Below are 18093 nucleotides of genomic sequence, written 5' to 3' on the forward strand. Positions count from 1 at the left end.
AGCAGGTTGAAGGTGGAATTGATTGGGAAAGAGGAAGCGACAAAAGGAATAGTACTTTTGTAGAATAAGGAACGAGGGATGAGGCCGTGATCAGCATTAACGCGGGACGAGGGCGAAAGAGAGCGCAGAATTAAAGCACCGACAGCAGAAAAGAGGGAGGGGAGAGGGGGGGAGGGGGGGGAGGGGGGGCATGTGGGTAAGATATTCTTACCCGTAGAAAGCCTGGCCCTTTTCTCCGTGTGGGACACCCGGTCTCCTTCCTCCCACTCGCCGCCGTCCTCCTGCTCGGCCTTGAAGCCGAGCTGCCGCTTCCTGTTGGCGCCGAAGACGGGGCTGGCGCTCTCCTCGCCGTACCCCCGCGCAGGCGTCAGAGTGGGGGGGAAACAGTTGCCCCCGTCTGGCTCCCTCTTCACCTGCCGGGCCCCGTCAGTCAGCCCTGCATGGCCACCCCCGTCTCGAGGGCCGTGCCCCGGGGACATGGGTTCGCTCGGGCCTCCGCATCTCTGGAGGACCGGCACTCTGTTGGCGTACACCGGCTGGACACCTGAACGAAGCGCAGACAGGGGAAAGGGGGGAGGGAGGGAGGGAGGGGAGGGGCAACGAGGGGCAGGGGAGGGAGGGGAGTGGGCAGAGGCGTGAAATAGGAAGGGGGATGAAAGGGAGACAGATCGACCACAAACCAGACAGACAGGGAGCGGGGAAACGGGGGGGAGGGGGGGGGGGGTGAGACAGGGGGGGGATTGACAGAAGGAGAATGCCAGTTAAACAGCAGCCAGCTTTTATTCTGCTTTAAAGACGGGCAATAAAACTTTGATGGGGTAAAGACTTTTTAATCTGATGTGAGCCGGGCCGGTTCAGTGCCGCCTGCAAGAGGGAACGTCCTGCTGCACACGGCGACCCCCCCCCGCCGCTCCCCTGTCCTCCCCCACGGCATGACCGCACCACGCCCTTCTCACACGGAGCGTGACTCCCCCCCCCCGCCCCCCCCTAGACTCCCTCTCCATGCCATAATTAGGCTCACACGTCAGCCGCGGCCTCGCTCCAACACACAGCTGGGCTCCGAGCCAACGCAACTCTCCCTCATCCTCTCCCCCCCCCCCCCCCCCCTCGCTCCCATCCGCTTTCACCCCCCCGCCCCAGCCCTCCCCCCTTCGCTCTCTCTCACGCAATCTCTGCCCCTCCTTCCTCTCTTTCCCTCCCTCTCGGCCGGCCCGCTGCGCAGATAAGCACAAAAGACTTCTTGAAAATAAAACTCCCCCCCCCTCCCCGTCTCTCGTGCCGGCTCGCTCGCTCTCTAGCTTGTGTAAGAGCGCGCGCGCGCATTTCTGTGTGTGTGTGTGTGTGCGCTTAGACTCTTTGTGTGGAAGCGCTCGTCTTTTTTTAGAGTGACCCGGTCGCGCCTCAGCGTTTGCTGCAAGTGCACGCGAGCGCGTACGTGCGCCTATTGTTTGTGTGTTGCTCTCTGAGCGTTCATTTGCAGAGTGTGTGTGTGTGTGCGGTGCCGGGTTACTCACCCTCCCTCTCTCCCGGCCTGGTGGTGTGTTGGCAGTGTTCCAGCACTCGCTCTCTCCGCTGGCCGTCTGCCAGCTCCCGTCCTGCTGCCGCTGCCGCTGCCGAGGCAGACACGCACACACCGCCGCCCTCCTTCTCCTTCAGCTCCAGCTCCGAGAACCGCATCATTGCCCGCTGTGCGCGCACATACACACACACACACACAAAAATGCAGAGGAAAAACCCATGAAACCCACTCATCGTCTGCCCACGCCGCACACAGACACACACATACGCACACACCTCACTGAGCCTCAATCTGGCCTCAACAGCTACAGAAGCAAACAAAATTGCGTCAGAAATCACATAGTCTTAAAATCAAAAGAAAATGCCAAGGAAATTAAACCCACACACACACAAAACGCACACAGGACAAAAAGGTAGACAGATAAATCACAGGCATGGCATAAAGACACAGATTAGACTACTGCAGCCACTGTGAGTCCATGCGCTCTGGGGCTTAAATCCTGGCATCTCCCTTCCTGAAACATAAACATAGCTAGGAAACATATACATCTAAGCCCTGAGGCAGAGAGAGGAGAGGAAAAAGAGGAAAGGAGGGAGTGGGGAGGTGGGGGGGGGAGAAGGAATGTGCAGCGATACAGAGTACAAAGGAGACAGAGCCCGTCAGAGGCAGATGTGATAAGAAATGTAAAGAACTGACCTCCCAGTTAGCTGCAGGTTGACTTATATTACTCCCCTCTCGTGATATGACTTCCATCTAAGCAATTAGAATGGGGGGGCTCAATATATCTGTCCATCATTTCAGCTTTTTTTTTAATGACTTTTACGTTTCCCCACATGTTTCTTTTAACACACAATAGGCAGCCACAATCCCACAAAATGACACAAACAAATTAAAGTGACTCAACAGGTCAATTAACGCTGCATCAAAACTATCAAACGATTTCTGAACTGCATTCGTGACAAGTTTGGAAAAGGGCAATCGAAACCGCGTGGCCAGTTTGGGCGTGATCGATAACGCCGATTCAGTTGATTTTTTAAATCCTAATAGACTTCACGGTCTTATTTTGTGCATGTCCAGAAATAGTGTTTGATAACTTTGTGTTGCAGCTTTGCATTGACAAGCATGACACAGACAAAACCACAGTTTTCCAGCGCGCGCGCTCACAACATAGACAGACATATGCAAGCTATTAAGATATCCGCCTCCGAGCCTGTGGACAATATAGGGTCGGGTTTGTCTGGGATTCTGTCCTGAACGTTGAGCACATGAGGAACCAGAGGTAATGATCTAGAATAAATAGCTCAATGAGTATGGATGGTGGCGGGCGACGGCCGAGTGAAGGGGACGTTCCTGTAGCGGAGCGTTTATAGATGTAACGTGATGTGTGTTAGGGGAGCCAATGGGGGGAGGAGAACTATGTCCTTGGACAGCAACCAGGCAGGGCAGCGCAGGCCATCGTGGGGGAGGAGGGTTAGGGGAGGATAGCGACTGCCGGGGAGGGAGGGACATGCAGAAAGCCTAAGAGGGACCCCAAAGGGGGCAGCTGCTGTTTTTTAAGCACACTACACGCCCTCCGCTGCCCCTCACCTCAGGGTTAAGCATAGCCGAAGGCGGTGTGAACCGTGGGGCTGCCACGGGCACGCTCCGAAAATACAGTAAGGGCTCCATAGCTCGTCAGCACGAACATACTTTGGCCCCGAGGCGGTCACACAAGGACGGGCACGTACGGACACACGGAAAAGAAAAGAAGAAAAAAAAAACGCGCCGAAATAACCTTTACAATAACCGCTGGCTAATCAACATACGGAGACGGCAGCCCTGGTTACCGTTTGAACTGCCTTCCCTGATAGACCGGCTCACCACGACAATGACAATGAAAGTGAGAGGAAGGTCAAGTCTACGGCCAGAACAGCAGCCTTTAGATTCTCCTGCACTGTGCCTGTTTCATGGAGGGTTTGTTCCACAGGCAGTGTTTTGTATTGAAGGAAGGGAATAAAAAGAGGCTATTTTGTGAGTGTGTGTGTGTGTGTAGGGGCCGGGGACGCAGGGGTTCCTTTCCTGATTAGACGTGATCACTGACAGTATGTATGCATGTATGTATGTATGCATGTATGAAGAGTCTGCACATAAGAAACATTGATCATTATGACCTCTTTCAAGCCCACTATTCCCTGTAGTGTAAACACACGCACACACACACACAGATAAGTGTTAATGGCCTTACTTGCAGGGCTCTCTGTTCACGGCTCAGCTTGCTGGAGTCAGCATACAGCTCAGTAGTAACACATTTAAAGCGGTCTCCAACGTAGCCTGAGGAGTTAGCAATCCTCTTGGCCAGACTGGATCTGCGAGAGCCTTTAGGGGACGTCAGGCCATCGACTTCGTAGTAGTCGTCGTCGTCGTCGTCATCGTCGTCCCCTTCTCCTTGAGACTCCCCTAGGTCAACAATACTGTCTTCCTTTTCGGTCTCCCCCTCACACGTTCTCTCCTCCTTCACCACATCGGTGCAATGCTGAGACACGCGAGGAGCTCGACTGTCTCTTTCCCGTTTGTCCTTACCAGAGCTGCGCTCCCCAGATGTCCGGGCACAGCGCAAAGTGCTCTGGTCTTGGTCGTCAGGGTCTGGGCTGGGACTCCGCACCTCTGGGCTATGCTCGGCTTGGGCGAAATTCCCTGGAGAGGTCGGAAATGTGCTGGACTTCGCCCCGGGACCGCCCATGTCCTGCAAAGTCTTTGGTTTCCCAAAGGGAGTATCTGGCTGTCTTTCGGTGTGATTGGACTTCAGGGTTGGGCTGTGCCCAGAGTGGATCGGATAAGGATGGGAAAGGCGGTGTTGGTGTTTTGGCTCGTACTCAGTCTTTGTCAAATTTTGGTTACTATGACAACATTCATTTTGGTTAACCTTGCTGATGTTTTCAGCAGAAGGCTGTTTGTTGACTGTTGGGGAAGACTCAATATCTGTGTCTGAGTGTACAAGGTCAATGCAGACAATCTTTTCTCTGGATGTTCCAGAAGAAGAGGGGTGTTTGCTTTGATTGCCACCATGTCCTTGTCCTCCTGCTTCCCTATCAGACTTAATTTGGCTTCCTTTGCCATTCTCTTTCCCAACGCTGTGATCTTTGTGTCCCACGCATTCTTCAACAATCCCCCGGGATTTCTCCTGTCCCCGGGGCTTCAAGGTTGCATCTCCCCTTTCTGCCAGCTTGTCTGAGTGTGTTTGCATCAGGGGATGGGCCATCTCCTGTGAGTTATAAGTGAGGTATTCCCCTCCTGCACCAGCTGCGAGGTTGTGGTAGGGTAAAGGGTGTTTCGCTGCCAAATGGGTTGGGTAAAGGCTGTTGCTGCCCAGCAATACTGGGTGAGGATAGACTGGGCCTTTCCCTGCAATTGGCAAGGAGTGTAGTGCCATGCCATCGGGGATGGGGTAGTGCAAGTATCTATTGGCATAGGCCAAACTGTGGTTCAGGTAAGCGTCACTTTGAGGAAGGTAAAGGTGGCCTGGGGTGTGACCATTCTCTAAACAGGGCCTCTTGTACGATGACAGTTCTGGAGTTGTTTCACCTCTCTTAGTGGTCTGGGAGGACTTCTCTGTTCCCTCTCTGTGGTGGCCTTGGTGTTCTGACTGGCTAGGACTGTGTTTGACCCACTCGCCGTTGGGCTTTGGAGAAGGAGCCCTGTTGCTGACTAGAGAGGAGTGTTGAGTGGAGGAGACATTTAGGTTGGACTCCCCTGTCCTTGGACAGGACGAGCTACGTTGCTGAGGGAGTACTCTCTCAAGACCCTTGTGTTTAATGACAGAGGGGGAGGAGCCTTTGGCTTGAGAAAGGCCCAGGTCTGTGTTAGGCCTTGGGGAGGGGGGCAAGCCTGGTGTGTGCTGTGTTCGGGATGGAGATGGGCTAGGTACAACCCAAGAAGAGTGTAAAGTGCTTATCATTTCTGGCCTTTCTGGGACCTTAGTAGAAGTGCTGCTGACCACAGAGTGTGGGTGGGAGGAAGGAGAGAGGGATAGTTTTTTGTCCTTTAAGAGCTCTCGGCTAGGGGGCAGTCCATAACGTGGGCCGGATCCTAAAGCGTCCATCTTGACTGGATATCCATTGGGAGGCAACCCAAACTCCAGCAATCTTCCAGACAAATCCAAGGGCTTCTCTGCAGAGTCTTTGGTTGCTTGAGGTTGGTGAGCTGGCCTCTCAAAATTGGGTTTGGAGGGTGACCTGCTGGGTCTCCGCTCAACCCCTGCATTTCTGTGCTCAGGTGCCCCATCTCTTGGCCTTGACTTATGGGAGCTGGACCGGGCAGGAGAGGGCTGCTCTGATGCCATGCTGCTTACAGAAAATGGATGAGGAATGGACTGCGCGGATGAGGACGAGACAGATATTGAAGAGGTGGAAGAGGTGGGTGGGTGTCCTATTCGAGCAACTGGGCGTTGTAAATCCAGTGAGTTGTCAATAAGGGCAGGAGGAGGGGGAGGCTGGGGAAGGCGAGAGGATGCATGAGGAGAAGAATCGGACGGCTGACTATTATTATTATTCCCACTATTAGTGCCAGTAGTGTTACTGTTGTTGCTAGAGCCCTTCCTGGAGGGAGGTCTGCTTGGTCTGCTGCCTCGGCTAGGCGACCGGTCTCTGTCCATGGCAGCCTGATGATGCTGCGGATGAGGGGAAGGCTGGTGTAGTTGCTGTGTAAACTGAGATGCAACAGCAAGCCCCTTGTCCTGACAGTGAACCATGGGTGTGGGGGCCACTGTCACAGTAGGAATCCTCATAGGGGGCGCCACCAAGGGGGAAGAGATAGGGGAAGGAGGATAGGGGGGCATGTAGTAGAGCCTCTCAGCAGCGGACACGGCAGCAGCAGGGTTAACATTGCCCCCCTGGGATGCACACAGAGATGGGTATGCCAGGTGCTGGGCAAGATAGGGGTTAGGCTGGCTAAGCAAGGAGGCTTTGTACATGTTTAGAGCTGCGTACTTGGATGTGTCCATGAAGGGATACATGCTGGCTTCAGGATAGGGGCTGAGCCAAGGCAGGCGCAGGTAGCTGCCACCAGCCCCCGCCAAGCCCAGTTCAGAGGCCTTTTCTCCCGGCCCTAATCTGCGTTCCAAGCCGAGGCCTTCAGCGCCATGAAGCAGCAACGGTTTGTGGAGGCCTGGAGGAGTGCCCTTGTACAGGCCCAGGTATCCATTAGTGGGCTTACGACTGTCCAAGGGGCCATCAGGTTTATAGATGAGCTCTGGGAGACCATCCCGGTTATAAGTGAGGGTGTGGGCGGGCGTCTCTCGACTCTTGTCCGCTGGCAGTGCTCTGATGCCTGGGTATACGACCCCACCATGGAGACGGAGACCGTCATGGATCAGACTCCCTCGGTCCAACCCCATCGCTGACAGCGGCGTCAACCTTGCATCCACCTGTGCCATAAAAAGGGACGGCAGAGAAGTAAATGTGATTCAGAGCCCTCAAAATAACATTTGGAAAAGCTCAGTGAAAGCACAAACTATGAAATATTTACCACTAAACACAGTAATAAAGAAAAGGTTGCTAAATGCTTCAGGTTTGTTGCGCGTGTGTGCATGAATCATAACTAACGCGACAAACGAGCGTAAACAGAACAGGGACTTGCCATGTTGTGTGTGACGTGGTTCCCTTGTCTTAGTTCCAAGTTGGTTTGTGTCTCAGCATCGACATCACGAACAGATGTTGCCCTGTGGAGAGGAGCAAACAGTTAGCAGTCAGTGTCTTGGCTCTGACGCCCGTACACACATAACTCACGCATCATTTTTTTGGGAAATCACAGGGCTTAAAACGTTGTAAAATCTCAGAAATAGAAATTAGACTTTAAAAAGGTAGTCTTTAATTCATAGGTCAACATTTAGATCACGGAGGTGGGGGGGGCAAATCTACAAAGAAATGAAAGGTAGAAGCTTCGTCACACACACACGAGATGAAAGAACTGTGTGGGCTCCCCTCCCATCCGTCAACGCCCCTCAGCCACCCCCACCCCCCCTCCCCATCCTGCCCACCCTGTGGGCTCAACGTGCATTGTGGGGCTGCGTCTATTCAGTCACGTTCCCCACACACTGGTTTCTCCGTGCCCTCCCTGACCCGCTCTGTCGGCTGCCTCAGCTAGCGGAGCGAGGGAAGATTATACATCAGAGACCACTTCTGTGGGAGACCATTTGCCGCCCGCCAACGCAGAGCCACGGATCAACAAACTCTCACACCAGAGAACACGCACAAAAGTGTAGTACGCTGGAGGGAAAGAGACAACTGTGTATAATTTACAATAAACCAGAGATTCAGTTTAAGAAGGAATGGAGACGTAGAAAGAAAATCCCCACGGAGGTGGAAATGGTGGTTTTTTTATAAGGAAGTAAAAAAAATAAGATAATAAAAATAAAATAAGTAAAAAACATCAAGACTTTTGCATGACAAACATCCTTTATCTGTAAATGTTTTGTATACATCATAATTTATTTCATCATTTTACAGCAGTTATTACATGTTAAGAAGTACGAGGCTTGATTTAATGACTTCCATTTAATTTGATTAAAACAATAGATCTGGCCAGGACGATATACACATACACACACCGTGTATAAATCCCCAAATGTCTGTAAGTAACAACTAAAATGTAAAATGACAACAACGTTGGATTATATTGCTATACAAATTTATGCATCTCTAAACTCAGAGATTTTTTTAACAGCAAATTTACAGCACTTTGTGTCAGTTTAGTAGATATAGAAATGTAATTTGTGTCATTACTTGGTATTTTTGTATTACTTGTAATATTGAAGAATATACAACCGCAAGAACAAACTAATTTGTTGTAGAAATGGCAACACAAAGAGCTCCAAACACGCCTGAGCCTTGATGAGGGGAACAAAGCGGTCTGGTGAAATTCAAGAGGCCACTTTTAAATCCTGAAAAACGGGCAAAAACAACAACAGGGAAAGATCAAATTGCTGCTCCCACTACGGCAGATTCTATCTAAAAAGGAGAATATCTAAGTTTTCATTGATGACTTAGGGTGGACATTACTGCAAAGGAATGCTGTGTGTGAGGGCGGGGAGGAGGGGGGGGGAGAGAAGTGCCTTTAAATAGTACGAGTGAATTGTCGGCGCTGCCGAGAGCTGCAGGGAAACTTGGCTCCTCGATCATCCCAGAGAAACGCCCCTGAGCCTGGCTGCCGCGCCGCTGGCACGCCACTTTTATTGCCGTGACCTGGGGCCCATTAATCAGCCTGTTGCGGGGCCCCTCGGCGCGGCGCGTCCCCGCCCCAGTGCTCCCATCCCCCAACAGCTCCCCGAGGCCACAGTCCTGCTCCCTCGACATCCGCAACTGACGGAACTGAAAACGCTGTGCGTGCTGGAGTAAAAAAAAAAAAAAGAAACTGCCACAGCGTAGAAACGAATGTGCGTGCGGCCGTGTGGAGGCTGGATTTGTGTTACACAGACGACCGTTGAGAGATCACGCCAGTCCCGTTGCTCGTATTTCCTGGGGCTTCGCACGCGCCCCACCTCGCGCACACGTGCACGCGGCTTCTCCTCCTGCGCGGAACAAGTCTGCAGGTCCACGAGCCCGAATGCGATAATGAAAAAAAATAATCCTCTTAAACAAACGCAGATAGTCAATGACACGCCGCCTTTCTGGACATTTCCGTTTAACCTAAGCGCAACCTTCACCGATTTAATGAAATATCTGTCCGTGACACAAGGCCCCCGTCGGTGTTGCTCTACCAGAAGGGAAAACGAGAACAACGGAGGGAGAGGGAGGGAGAAAAGGGTCTGTTCACTCGGGTCGTAAAACAAAAAAGAGTCGGCTGTCTTAAAGGCCTGTCATTACTTCACAACGTGCACACGGTGCAGATGACCGAGTAGTTTGCGCGGCCAACGGCGCCGCCTGTCATTTCCATGAAATGAATAGCAGCCCCGTCGAGAGAAGATGAGAGGCTGAGCCGGGCCTCAAGGTCAGGATCAAGCACTTGGCGGCTCAGTGCACGCACTGCTGGAAATGGCCTCTGCAGGACACGGGCTCTCTGATGCGTGCACGTAGGTCACAAACTTAACATTTTAAAAGACTCAAATTAAAACCTGGGGCCGGGCGATGTGGCCAAACATGTATATCACGGTATTTTGTAAGATTCTGGCGGTTTTACGGTGTCTCAGTGTGTGGGGAACAGCGGGTCGTGTGGCGTGTTTACCGTTCGGCCTCTTCCTGGGGGGGTTTTCAACTACATTCCCTCAGGGTCCCGAGTCTCTCGTCCGGAGACAAATAGCTCCGACCGCTGCGCGCTAAGGGCTGAGCTGTGGACAATAAATTCTGCTGACTGCCGAACAGCACAACAGTTGTTACGGCGGTAACCCGGTATGACGGTATACGAGGCGTTCATACCGAATGGAAAATTATAACCGGTATACCACCGAGCCTTTTTAAAGAACGCTCAAAATGTATGGAAAAAGATTGGATGTTATTTAGATTATATTTGACGATTTTCTTTTTTTAATGTCCATTTTTGTACAGCAAAATACATTTGCAATTGGGCCACATATTTGCCTAATTACACTTTTGTGAAAAGGACTTTTCAAACAGTAGCACAGGTTTTTCCTTTTATAACACAGCTCACAACGGGCCTCACACGCAGGGCGCATCGGCCGACAGTGTTTAGGAAAAACTGTCCAATGAGAAAATATAAGGAAACATTGCTCATGTCAACCATAAAGTCCAAGAAAGGATTCAATCCTATATTCCAAATCTCATGTTTGTAATTTCGCAACGGATTGAAGACGAAAAAGAAAAAGAAAAAACAGTTGTTGCGTGAGAATATTATGGGAGGAATTCTTCCAAAATGTGACGTATGGGCGGGGGGGAGAGATGGGGGAGGAGGAGGAAGAGACGGCGTTGACGCTCATCCCCGCTGCTAAGAATAGTTTGCGCAACAAACAACTCCCGACGGCCGCCCAATCCATCACAGCGGTCGGCAGCAGCGGGTGGGGGGGGGGGGGGGGGGGTGAGGAGGGGGGGAGGGGGGGGCGCGCAGCGGCCGACGCTGCGTTTATAAACCAGACCGCTGGAGCGGAGCCCCGACTCGCACCATTAACCAGAAAACCACCGGGCATTTTCGGCGGAACCTATAGCGCTGCATTCCGGAATAGTGCGGATTTTTTTTTTTTGCTGTAAAAAAAAAAAAAAAAAAATGGGTCAGACGGAAAGACAGACGGGGGGGGGGGAGAGTAAAACAACCCCTCTCTCCCTCCTTTCCCGCGTTTCCTGTTTCTGGCGACCATTACTTGAACCCTACGTGACCCGCGGGCGCGCTCATCATTTCCTCCAAGACGGAGGCCTTAATTCCCCGCGCAGCGCGGTGCGTGCGCGTGCGCGTGCGGCGGGCTGGTGACGACAGGGCCGGGAAGGCGGCAGAACCGGCAGCTCCGTCGCTTCTACCAGTTCGTAACCCGCCAGAAACGCACATCCACGCCACAACAGCCCATTGGCCCGTCAGCTATTCAGAAAACACCTCGCGCGTTGGCTAATCTGCTCGGGAAGCGGAACCGGGAACCGGGAACGTGCGCCTCGCGGCGTGACGGCGCCCCTCGCGCTCTTTGTCCCTGGAGATTTGCCAAACTCTCTGAAGCGCAGAGCCCCGTTCAGCTCTAAAAAAAAAAAATGCAGTGTGACGCAGGATAATCTCCGCAGCGACGGGGGGGAGAGGGGAGAGGGGGGGGGGGGGCACCAACAGGGATTAAAAGCGGGCGCGCACAAGCACACTCGCGAGGCTGCCACGTATTTGACTAAAACGAAAGGAATTCTGCGCACAAAACAAAATAGAAATCAACGGGAATAAATAGGGGGGGAACTTGAAACGCCGACCTAAAGTACAACGTGACTACAAAAGGCGGCCCGGGGCCACAGCCCCCCCCCCGCGTTAGAAAGTAAAAGGGAAAGAGTGAGAAAACGCGTGGTCAATTTGCATCGTTATTGATCATCGGGATAGCGTGTGCCAAATGGCCACATCGATCATCTGCGTGTGGACTCGGGGTCCACATGCGGGGGGTCGACGCACCGCCTCGCGGTGTCGTTTTTGACGCAACGGGAGCGCGCAGCCTGAGCGGAGGCAGCGGGATCAACGCCGCGGGGCGCCGCGGGGAGCGCGCTGCTGGTGGAGCGCAGAGCGGGAGGGAGCCGGCGGCGTCTCTTCAGCTGTCACATTATTAGCAGCCGAGCTGTAAACAAGGGGCCCCCCCTCGGTCCTCCCCGGGCCGCTGCACAGCCGCATGCAAGTCGGTGCAAGGTTCAATCCGTCCCCCCTCACCGCCCTCGGGACCACGGCCGTCAACAACGTCGACATTGTGAGCCCCCCACCCCCTCCCCGCTCTCCGTGCTGTCAGTAGGGCCCGGCCGGCGGCCGCTCAACTGGCTCTATTCATCCCGGGCCAAATGGGGACTAAATGGCCCTTTATTCCTCTAAAGGACCCGATTGTAATGGGGACGCGCGGCCCCGCGTTTACCGGAGGTTTCTTGACTTTCCTTTGAAATTCTGGCGCAGCTTTCATGTGTTGGATGTGAGCACATTACGATAAAGGACCGCCCCCCCCTCCCCCCGCATATAGGACGCATAAGCTGCATAAAGAGGAGGCTTAATTATTGGCGTTGCGTAAAGACCACATTAGGCTAAAAGAGCGTGAGTTTAAACAGGTGCCTCCACGCCGCTGACGCGGCCTACATTGCGGGCCTCTAAAAAGGTCACGTGCGTTGTGGGCGACGTGAGGAAATGAGGCTACGCGCGAGGCCCAGATCCCAGAAGTTAAAAATAGAACATTTAGTCTTCGCAAAAAAAAAAAAAAAAAGTGTGACGGGCACGTGATAACCCGCTAACGGCGTCACATCGCCGGGCGCCAGACAGAAATACGGACGGACGCACGAGGCGCCGACGTATAAAAAAACATCCGCGGAGGCCCGATCCTGGAGGAGGGGGGAGGGGGGGGAGGGGGGGTGATGTGTCAGCCGCACTCCGCCGCTAAATCAATCTCCCGAGCGGCCAGGCCGCCTTCAGTCAGCAGAATACACTCCGGGAGATTTAGATTTGTAACTTCAGCTCCTGAAAAAATAAATAAATCCTACATTTTGCTCCCGAAGACCAAATTGAAAAAAAAAAAATCTAAACACTTCGTCGTCGGGCTTAAACTGCCATCAGAAATATTAGCGTTAAAATGCCAGACACGTGTGAGAAAGCTGGGGGTGGTTTTCCTCCGGGGCCGTAGTGACAGCGCGGGGAGGGGAGGGAGGGAGGGGGGGGGGGGGGAGGCATCTCTGCGGGGAAGTGATCCAGACCTCATCGAAACAAAAAGCAGAGCGAGAGAGAGAGAGAGAGAGAGAGAGAGAGAGAGAGAGAGAGAGAGAGAGAGAGAGAGAGAGAGAGAGAGAGAGAGAGAGGGGGGGAGAGAGAGAGGGGGGGGGCAAGATATCTCGTTTCATCGCGCGGTCCCGGGAGGCCGCACGGAGCGCAGCTTCAATCAAACCGTGACGTCTCCTCCGGGAGCAGCGCAGCGCCTGGAAAACCGATCGCTCCGCGGCGCCTCCGCTTTGTGTTCACACGCACCTCGCCAGCGAGCGCAGCGCCGACCGTTGTTTTCTATGCAGGCGAGAGAGCGCGCACGAGGGAGAGGGAGAGAGAGAGAGGGAGGGAGGGAGGGAGGGGGAGAGAGAAAAAAACAAGCGCGAACACAATAGGGCTCCGGCTGGATATCAGCGACCCGTCGCAGCACGCTTTGATATGCTAACGCGTTCCCGGGGTTTTATTGACGCGCTTGCTGTCGCCTCTCTGAGGCCGTGTGGTCCGTTTGATTGCAGCAAAAGCGGACAAACACCAGGTTAATGGGTTTAAAAATGGAGGTTGCGCGGTTGTCCCTTTAGCCGCCCCCCCCCCCCCCCCTCAGCGTGACAATACGGCCCCAGCAGGCCCGAGGTTTGGTGATCCCTCCAGGGACACCGACCCGCACTTTGAATGCGCGACTGTGGCTGAAGCCATTCCTACATTAGTCGGACTATGAAGTCGTTTCTTATTAAAAACAACAAAGACACGCTACTAATGTGGTTCGGAGACCATCCTGGACGCCCCGTCTAGAGAAACAAGCACTTGCGGGGACAAAGCGTGAAAGTCCTCTCGCAAGAAAAGCAGTGTGAGAGATGCCACAACAATAATAATACTAATGATAATAACAACAATAAGAGCGCACGACGTGCCCTGAGCAGGTGGTGAAAGGGGCCCCGCTCTGCGTCCAACACCTGGCGGAGCGATCGGGCCGCGCGGTGGAAACACGGCGCGACGCGTAACGACCGCAGCGCTATAAATACACGCGGCCCACACAAAATGTGAAATATTTGCTGTCCGCTACACGCATCCCGCGGGGGGATACGAGCTTCATTAAAAGGTTGTGCGTTATTAGGAGAGTGCGCGGGAGGAGCGAGAGGGGGGGAGGGGGGCGATGAAAGGAGATTATTCTAATTGTGAAGAGTCTTCGTTTAATTTGTTACTGGAGACGTTCAAACCACAAAATCCAGATAAATAAATATAAAAATATGAGAGAAGTATCGTGTCCATAAAACCTGCAACCCCCGTCGGAACACGCAGATCAGATCGATTAACCTCATGCTTTTACGGGTCACTTCTTAATCCCTCAAATTAGGAATCCTGATTCTCTCCGCTCATTTTTTATTCTCTTAAAACCACCAGATCTAATTTAACTCGCGGCCCCGACTGGAGTCATTCCGCCTATACTTTGTCGAACCGATGGGTACAACACATTAAAATACAATCCAGCATTATTTCCGCTTGAAATCCCCCCCTGAAGCCCCCCCCCCTCCCACCGCTTAATCCCTCCGGCTCCGCTCCCTGCAAAAAGCTGCCGAGCACGAGGTCCCGCTGCGCCGCCCGCTCCGGTCGCTCCAGCGGACCATCTACGCGGTTCACCGGCTGCCGGGGCCGAGGCGGCTTTTACCGCCGCTGCGTCCTTTACCGCGTCCCCTCGTTTGTGTTCGTGTGGCCGCAGGACGTGCAGCGGCGCGGGGAACAACAACAACAACAACAACAACAACAAAAGAGCTCCGGCGATGTGAGCCGTTCTCTGGAGTTCCGTCCCGACAGAGTCGCGGTCGAGACAAACGCCGCTTGGTTGGTTGCGGGACGCGCGCCGACGGAAGCGGAGCGGCTTTAGAGACTTAGAGACACGGCGGTTCACTTTGGGACGCGTCCGGCGCGCCTTGCGGCACTTATTTCAAATTAAACGTCCACTTCATAAGACGTGGTCGGTCGCTGCCGCGCGGAGGAGGCGGCGGGGGGGTCTAAAGTTATTTATGGAATAGGGAGAAGTTGTATAGTGGTTTTAAATGAGTGAAAAGACACTAAGAAATGAAGGTGTCCGTAATGAGGCACTTGAAAAAATTCTATTTACCCCCAATAAAAAGAAACAATTTCTACAAGAGAGCAGCACGTATAGCTGAGCGCCCGGGTAAGGGGGGTGGGGGGGGGGGTGGGGGTTTGGGGGGATGGGGGGTCTATAAAAGGACGCTACGCGGCTCCTCCGTGCGCAAAGGACATTCCCCCGGAATGAAAAACTGCACGCAAGAGTGGAGGACAACATACCGCAGCGCAAAGTCATAGCAGAGAACACCTGCAAGACACAACGCGAGTGTGTGTGTGTGTGTGTGTGCGTGTGTTTGTGCGTGTGCGCGCGAAGTGGCACGATGCCAAAGCGTTTTCCATCAACTAAACAGGAAGGTGAGCGGTGAACCCCCCTCCTCAACACCACCTCTGGGACCGATGAGACAACTGATCAACGTCCACTGCGTCCTCCCACGCCACGAGTGCGCGCGCGCGCACGCACGCGCCGCGGGGATGCCCTCCAACTGAACCGCGTGCGAGAGCAGCGCCGCTCGCTTCCCGTTGGCAGGGCGAGGCTGGATTCCGTAACCTTGTTTAGCGCAGAAGCTCGCGCGCGCACACACACACACACACACACACACACACACACACACACACACACACACACACACACACACACACACGCACGCACACAGCGTCGCCCCACAGGCGCTCTCACGCACTTCGGCACTGAAACGCGAAAGTGCGAAAAAGACGGAATTTTCGGCAGCGAGGACGCCGCCACTTCCAAGTCCGATAATCCGCGGGACGTCTGTCTCACCTCCGTCCGGCTGACGGGGCAGTGTGTGTGGGGGGGGGGTGGGGGGGGACTAAAAGAGGCCAAGCTCACGGTCGGCTCATTACGTGTGTGTGTGTGGGCGCGTGTGTGTATGCGTGTGTTATTTATCAACCACATGCCACTGCCCCGCCGAAACGCACAAAGACCACCCTATGCGCTATTCTTAGAAGTGGCCGGTCCGCTCCCCTGTCCCCCCCCCGCGCACACTCACACCACCGTCTTGCATCTGAAACACACTAATATATATTATATATATATAAATAGAATTACTTTTTAATTAAATAGCCCATTAGCTGTTGTGGTAGCTCGCGGTTTTACACACGCAGAGCGCGTGTGTGTGTGTGTGTGTGTGTGTGTTTTCCGTCCTCGTGTCGCCAGAGACTCACGCCAAAAGAAAACCCGTTCGGGTTCGTCATTGATTGCCTCACCTGGTTAATTGGTGCTAATTCCAGCCGTCGTCCCTGCGCACCGACCCACGCCCCCCCCCCCCCCAAGTGAAGTGGGAGGACGGCGATCCGTGCGTGTGCGGGGAAAGCAGCCCGGTCACGGTCCCGTCTGCCGGAGACACGCGATCCCGGCCAAAAGAAAAAAAAAAAAGTGTCTAACAGGTTATCCACTTGTCACGAAACCAAACAAGTATTAGGAACGAACGCGGTCGGTCCTTGTTCTATTGTCCACGGGCCACTCGTCCGTTACCCGGTGGTTCGAGCCGACTTTTCTTCTGCAGCAAATGTCACTTGTGTTGCCATAAAGCGACAAAAAAGCAGAGCGAGATCCTGCGCGGGGAGGAAAACACACGTCAGAGTGCAGAGAAATCCTCCAGCGACCCGCTAAGGTCCGGCGGAGCCGACGCGCCGCGCGGCCCGGGCTCCCCGCGGGATACAGGTGGCGAGGTCGGCGGACTCGCGGGGGGAAATTAATTCGGCTCGGCCGTGCCTCGCAGCAGCGCCATGTTGGGTTTCAGCGGAGCGCACCGTCCTCGGAAGAAAAAAAAAAAAAAAAAAAAGCCCCCTGTTCTCCCGCTCTCTGTCACTCCGTGTCCTCTGCGACGAGCGGGATCTCCGGAGTTTCGCGAGGTTTTTTGTTTTTTGTTTCTCTTCTGAAGGTTATTCCGCGCGGTGCCGCGTTTCGCGGAGAGAGGCGCCGGAGAGAGAAGCGGCGGCGGCGGCGGCGGGGGGGTCGGAGACACAAGGACGCGCGCAGCCGTACGGGGAGTGCCGCACAGAATGGATGAACGCTGCCGAGACCGAGCGACTCGCTCCACTCCCACTCGCGCAGACTCTACCCAGAAGGCCAGTCGGGAGACCGCAATTACCATAAGCCTCCAGCGCACGGCACTGGCTGCGCGCGCACGCACGCACACACACAGCGCGCGAGACACACATACGCGGCAGAGTGCGCACACACAAAGAGCTGCGCTGAAACTCCAAAACAGGAACAGGAGCTTTAACGCTAGAAACAAGGCAGAAAATACGGGAAAATACAGAATACAACCAAATAGATCCTGTTAATCAATATTTTTTATTAAGGTTACACATATATTAACAATATATATTTGACTAAAGGGAAAGTAAAGACATGCAGAAATGATTATTAGACACTTACTTATATATGAATATATTTCCATTTAAGGTAAACAGTTTGTAATAAATAGATGAACGGGGTGTCGGTCTCACTGACGACAACTACAGTGTTTTCATCGTGGCGTTTTCATACCTTGATTGTTTTTTAAATAAACGTAAATGTCACTTCCGCCCCCCCCCCACTAACAGATAAGGTGAATCTGCGAAGCACGAGGCAATAGGGGGAGGGAGGGGAGGGGAGGGGGGGGGCAGCAGCTCAAGGCTGGGGCACATCTGTTAAGGCTCCCATGTCAAGTGAAGGAGGAGGAGGAGGGAGGCTATGAATATCAAGCCTGAGGTGTGTGTGTGTGTGTGTGTGTGCGCATCATGTGCCTGCTTGTGTGCGTGTGTGTGCACGTGTGCGTGTAGGAGAGCAGAGAGAAAAGCCAGCAGACAGACACACAGAAGCAGAGTAGGAGTAGGAAAAGGAGAAGAGCGGGGGAACTTTGAAACGGAAGGTCTGGCTGCTGGAAGAAGGAGTTCTACCAGACGAAGAAGTCCGGTGTCTGTGAGATGAGAAGAAATGGGAAGAAAGGTGGTTGTTTTTGATGCAGAGAACAGCTCCTCTCCCTTTCCCTGTCTCCCCCCCCTCCCTGCCTCTCTTTGGACAAAAGTGCACAACTGTGTTATCTGACTTGTTTTTAAAAAGAGGCTTCCTTCAAACTTGAATTAATCAGGGTGAGTGGGTGTCTTCCCTCGACTCCACCCAACCCTGATCTACCACCGCCCTCACCAAACTG

The 18093-nt window shown here is 53.6% G+C and overlaps 1 protein-coding gene across 1 annotated transcript in view; it reads right to left on the bottom strand.

Annotated features, from left to right (window-relative positions):
- bcor (BCL6 corepressor) overlaps positions 1-17029 on the bottom strand; it is a 28049-nt gene extending 11020 nt beyond the window's left edge. Inside the window, 6 exon segments of the mRNA XM_078091308.1 lie at positions 42-544; positions 1515-1686; positions 2216-2272; positions 3744-6920; positions 7133-7214; positions 16160-17029. Of these exon segments, the coding sequence (XP_077947434.1) occupies positions 42-544; positions 1515-1686; positions 2216-2272; positions 3744-6920; positions 7133-7135 (3912 nt within the window). The 5' untranslated portion in view covers positions 7136-7214; positions 16160-17029.
- Positions 17030-18093: the final 1064 nt, after the last annotated feature.

The sequence above is a fragment of the Gasterosteus aculeatus genome, chromosome 16 (genome assembly GCF_964276395.1).
Source record: "Gasterosteus aculeatus chromosome 16, fGasAcu3.hap1.1, whole genome shotgun sequence".
In the NCBI taxonomy this organism is placed as follows: Eukaryota; Metazoa; Chordata; class Actinopteri; order Perciformes; family Gasterosteidae; genus Gasterosteus; species Gasterosteus aculeatus.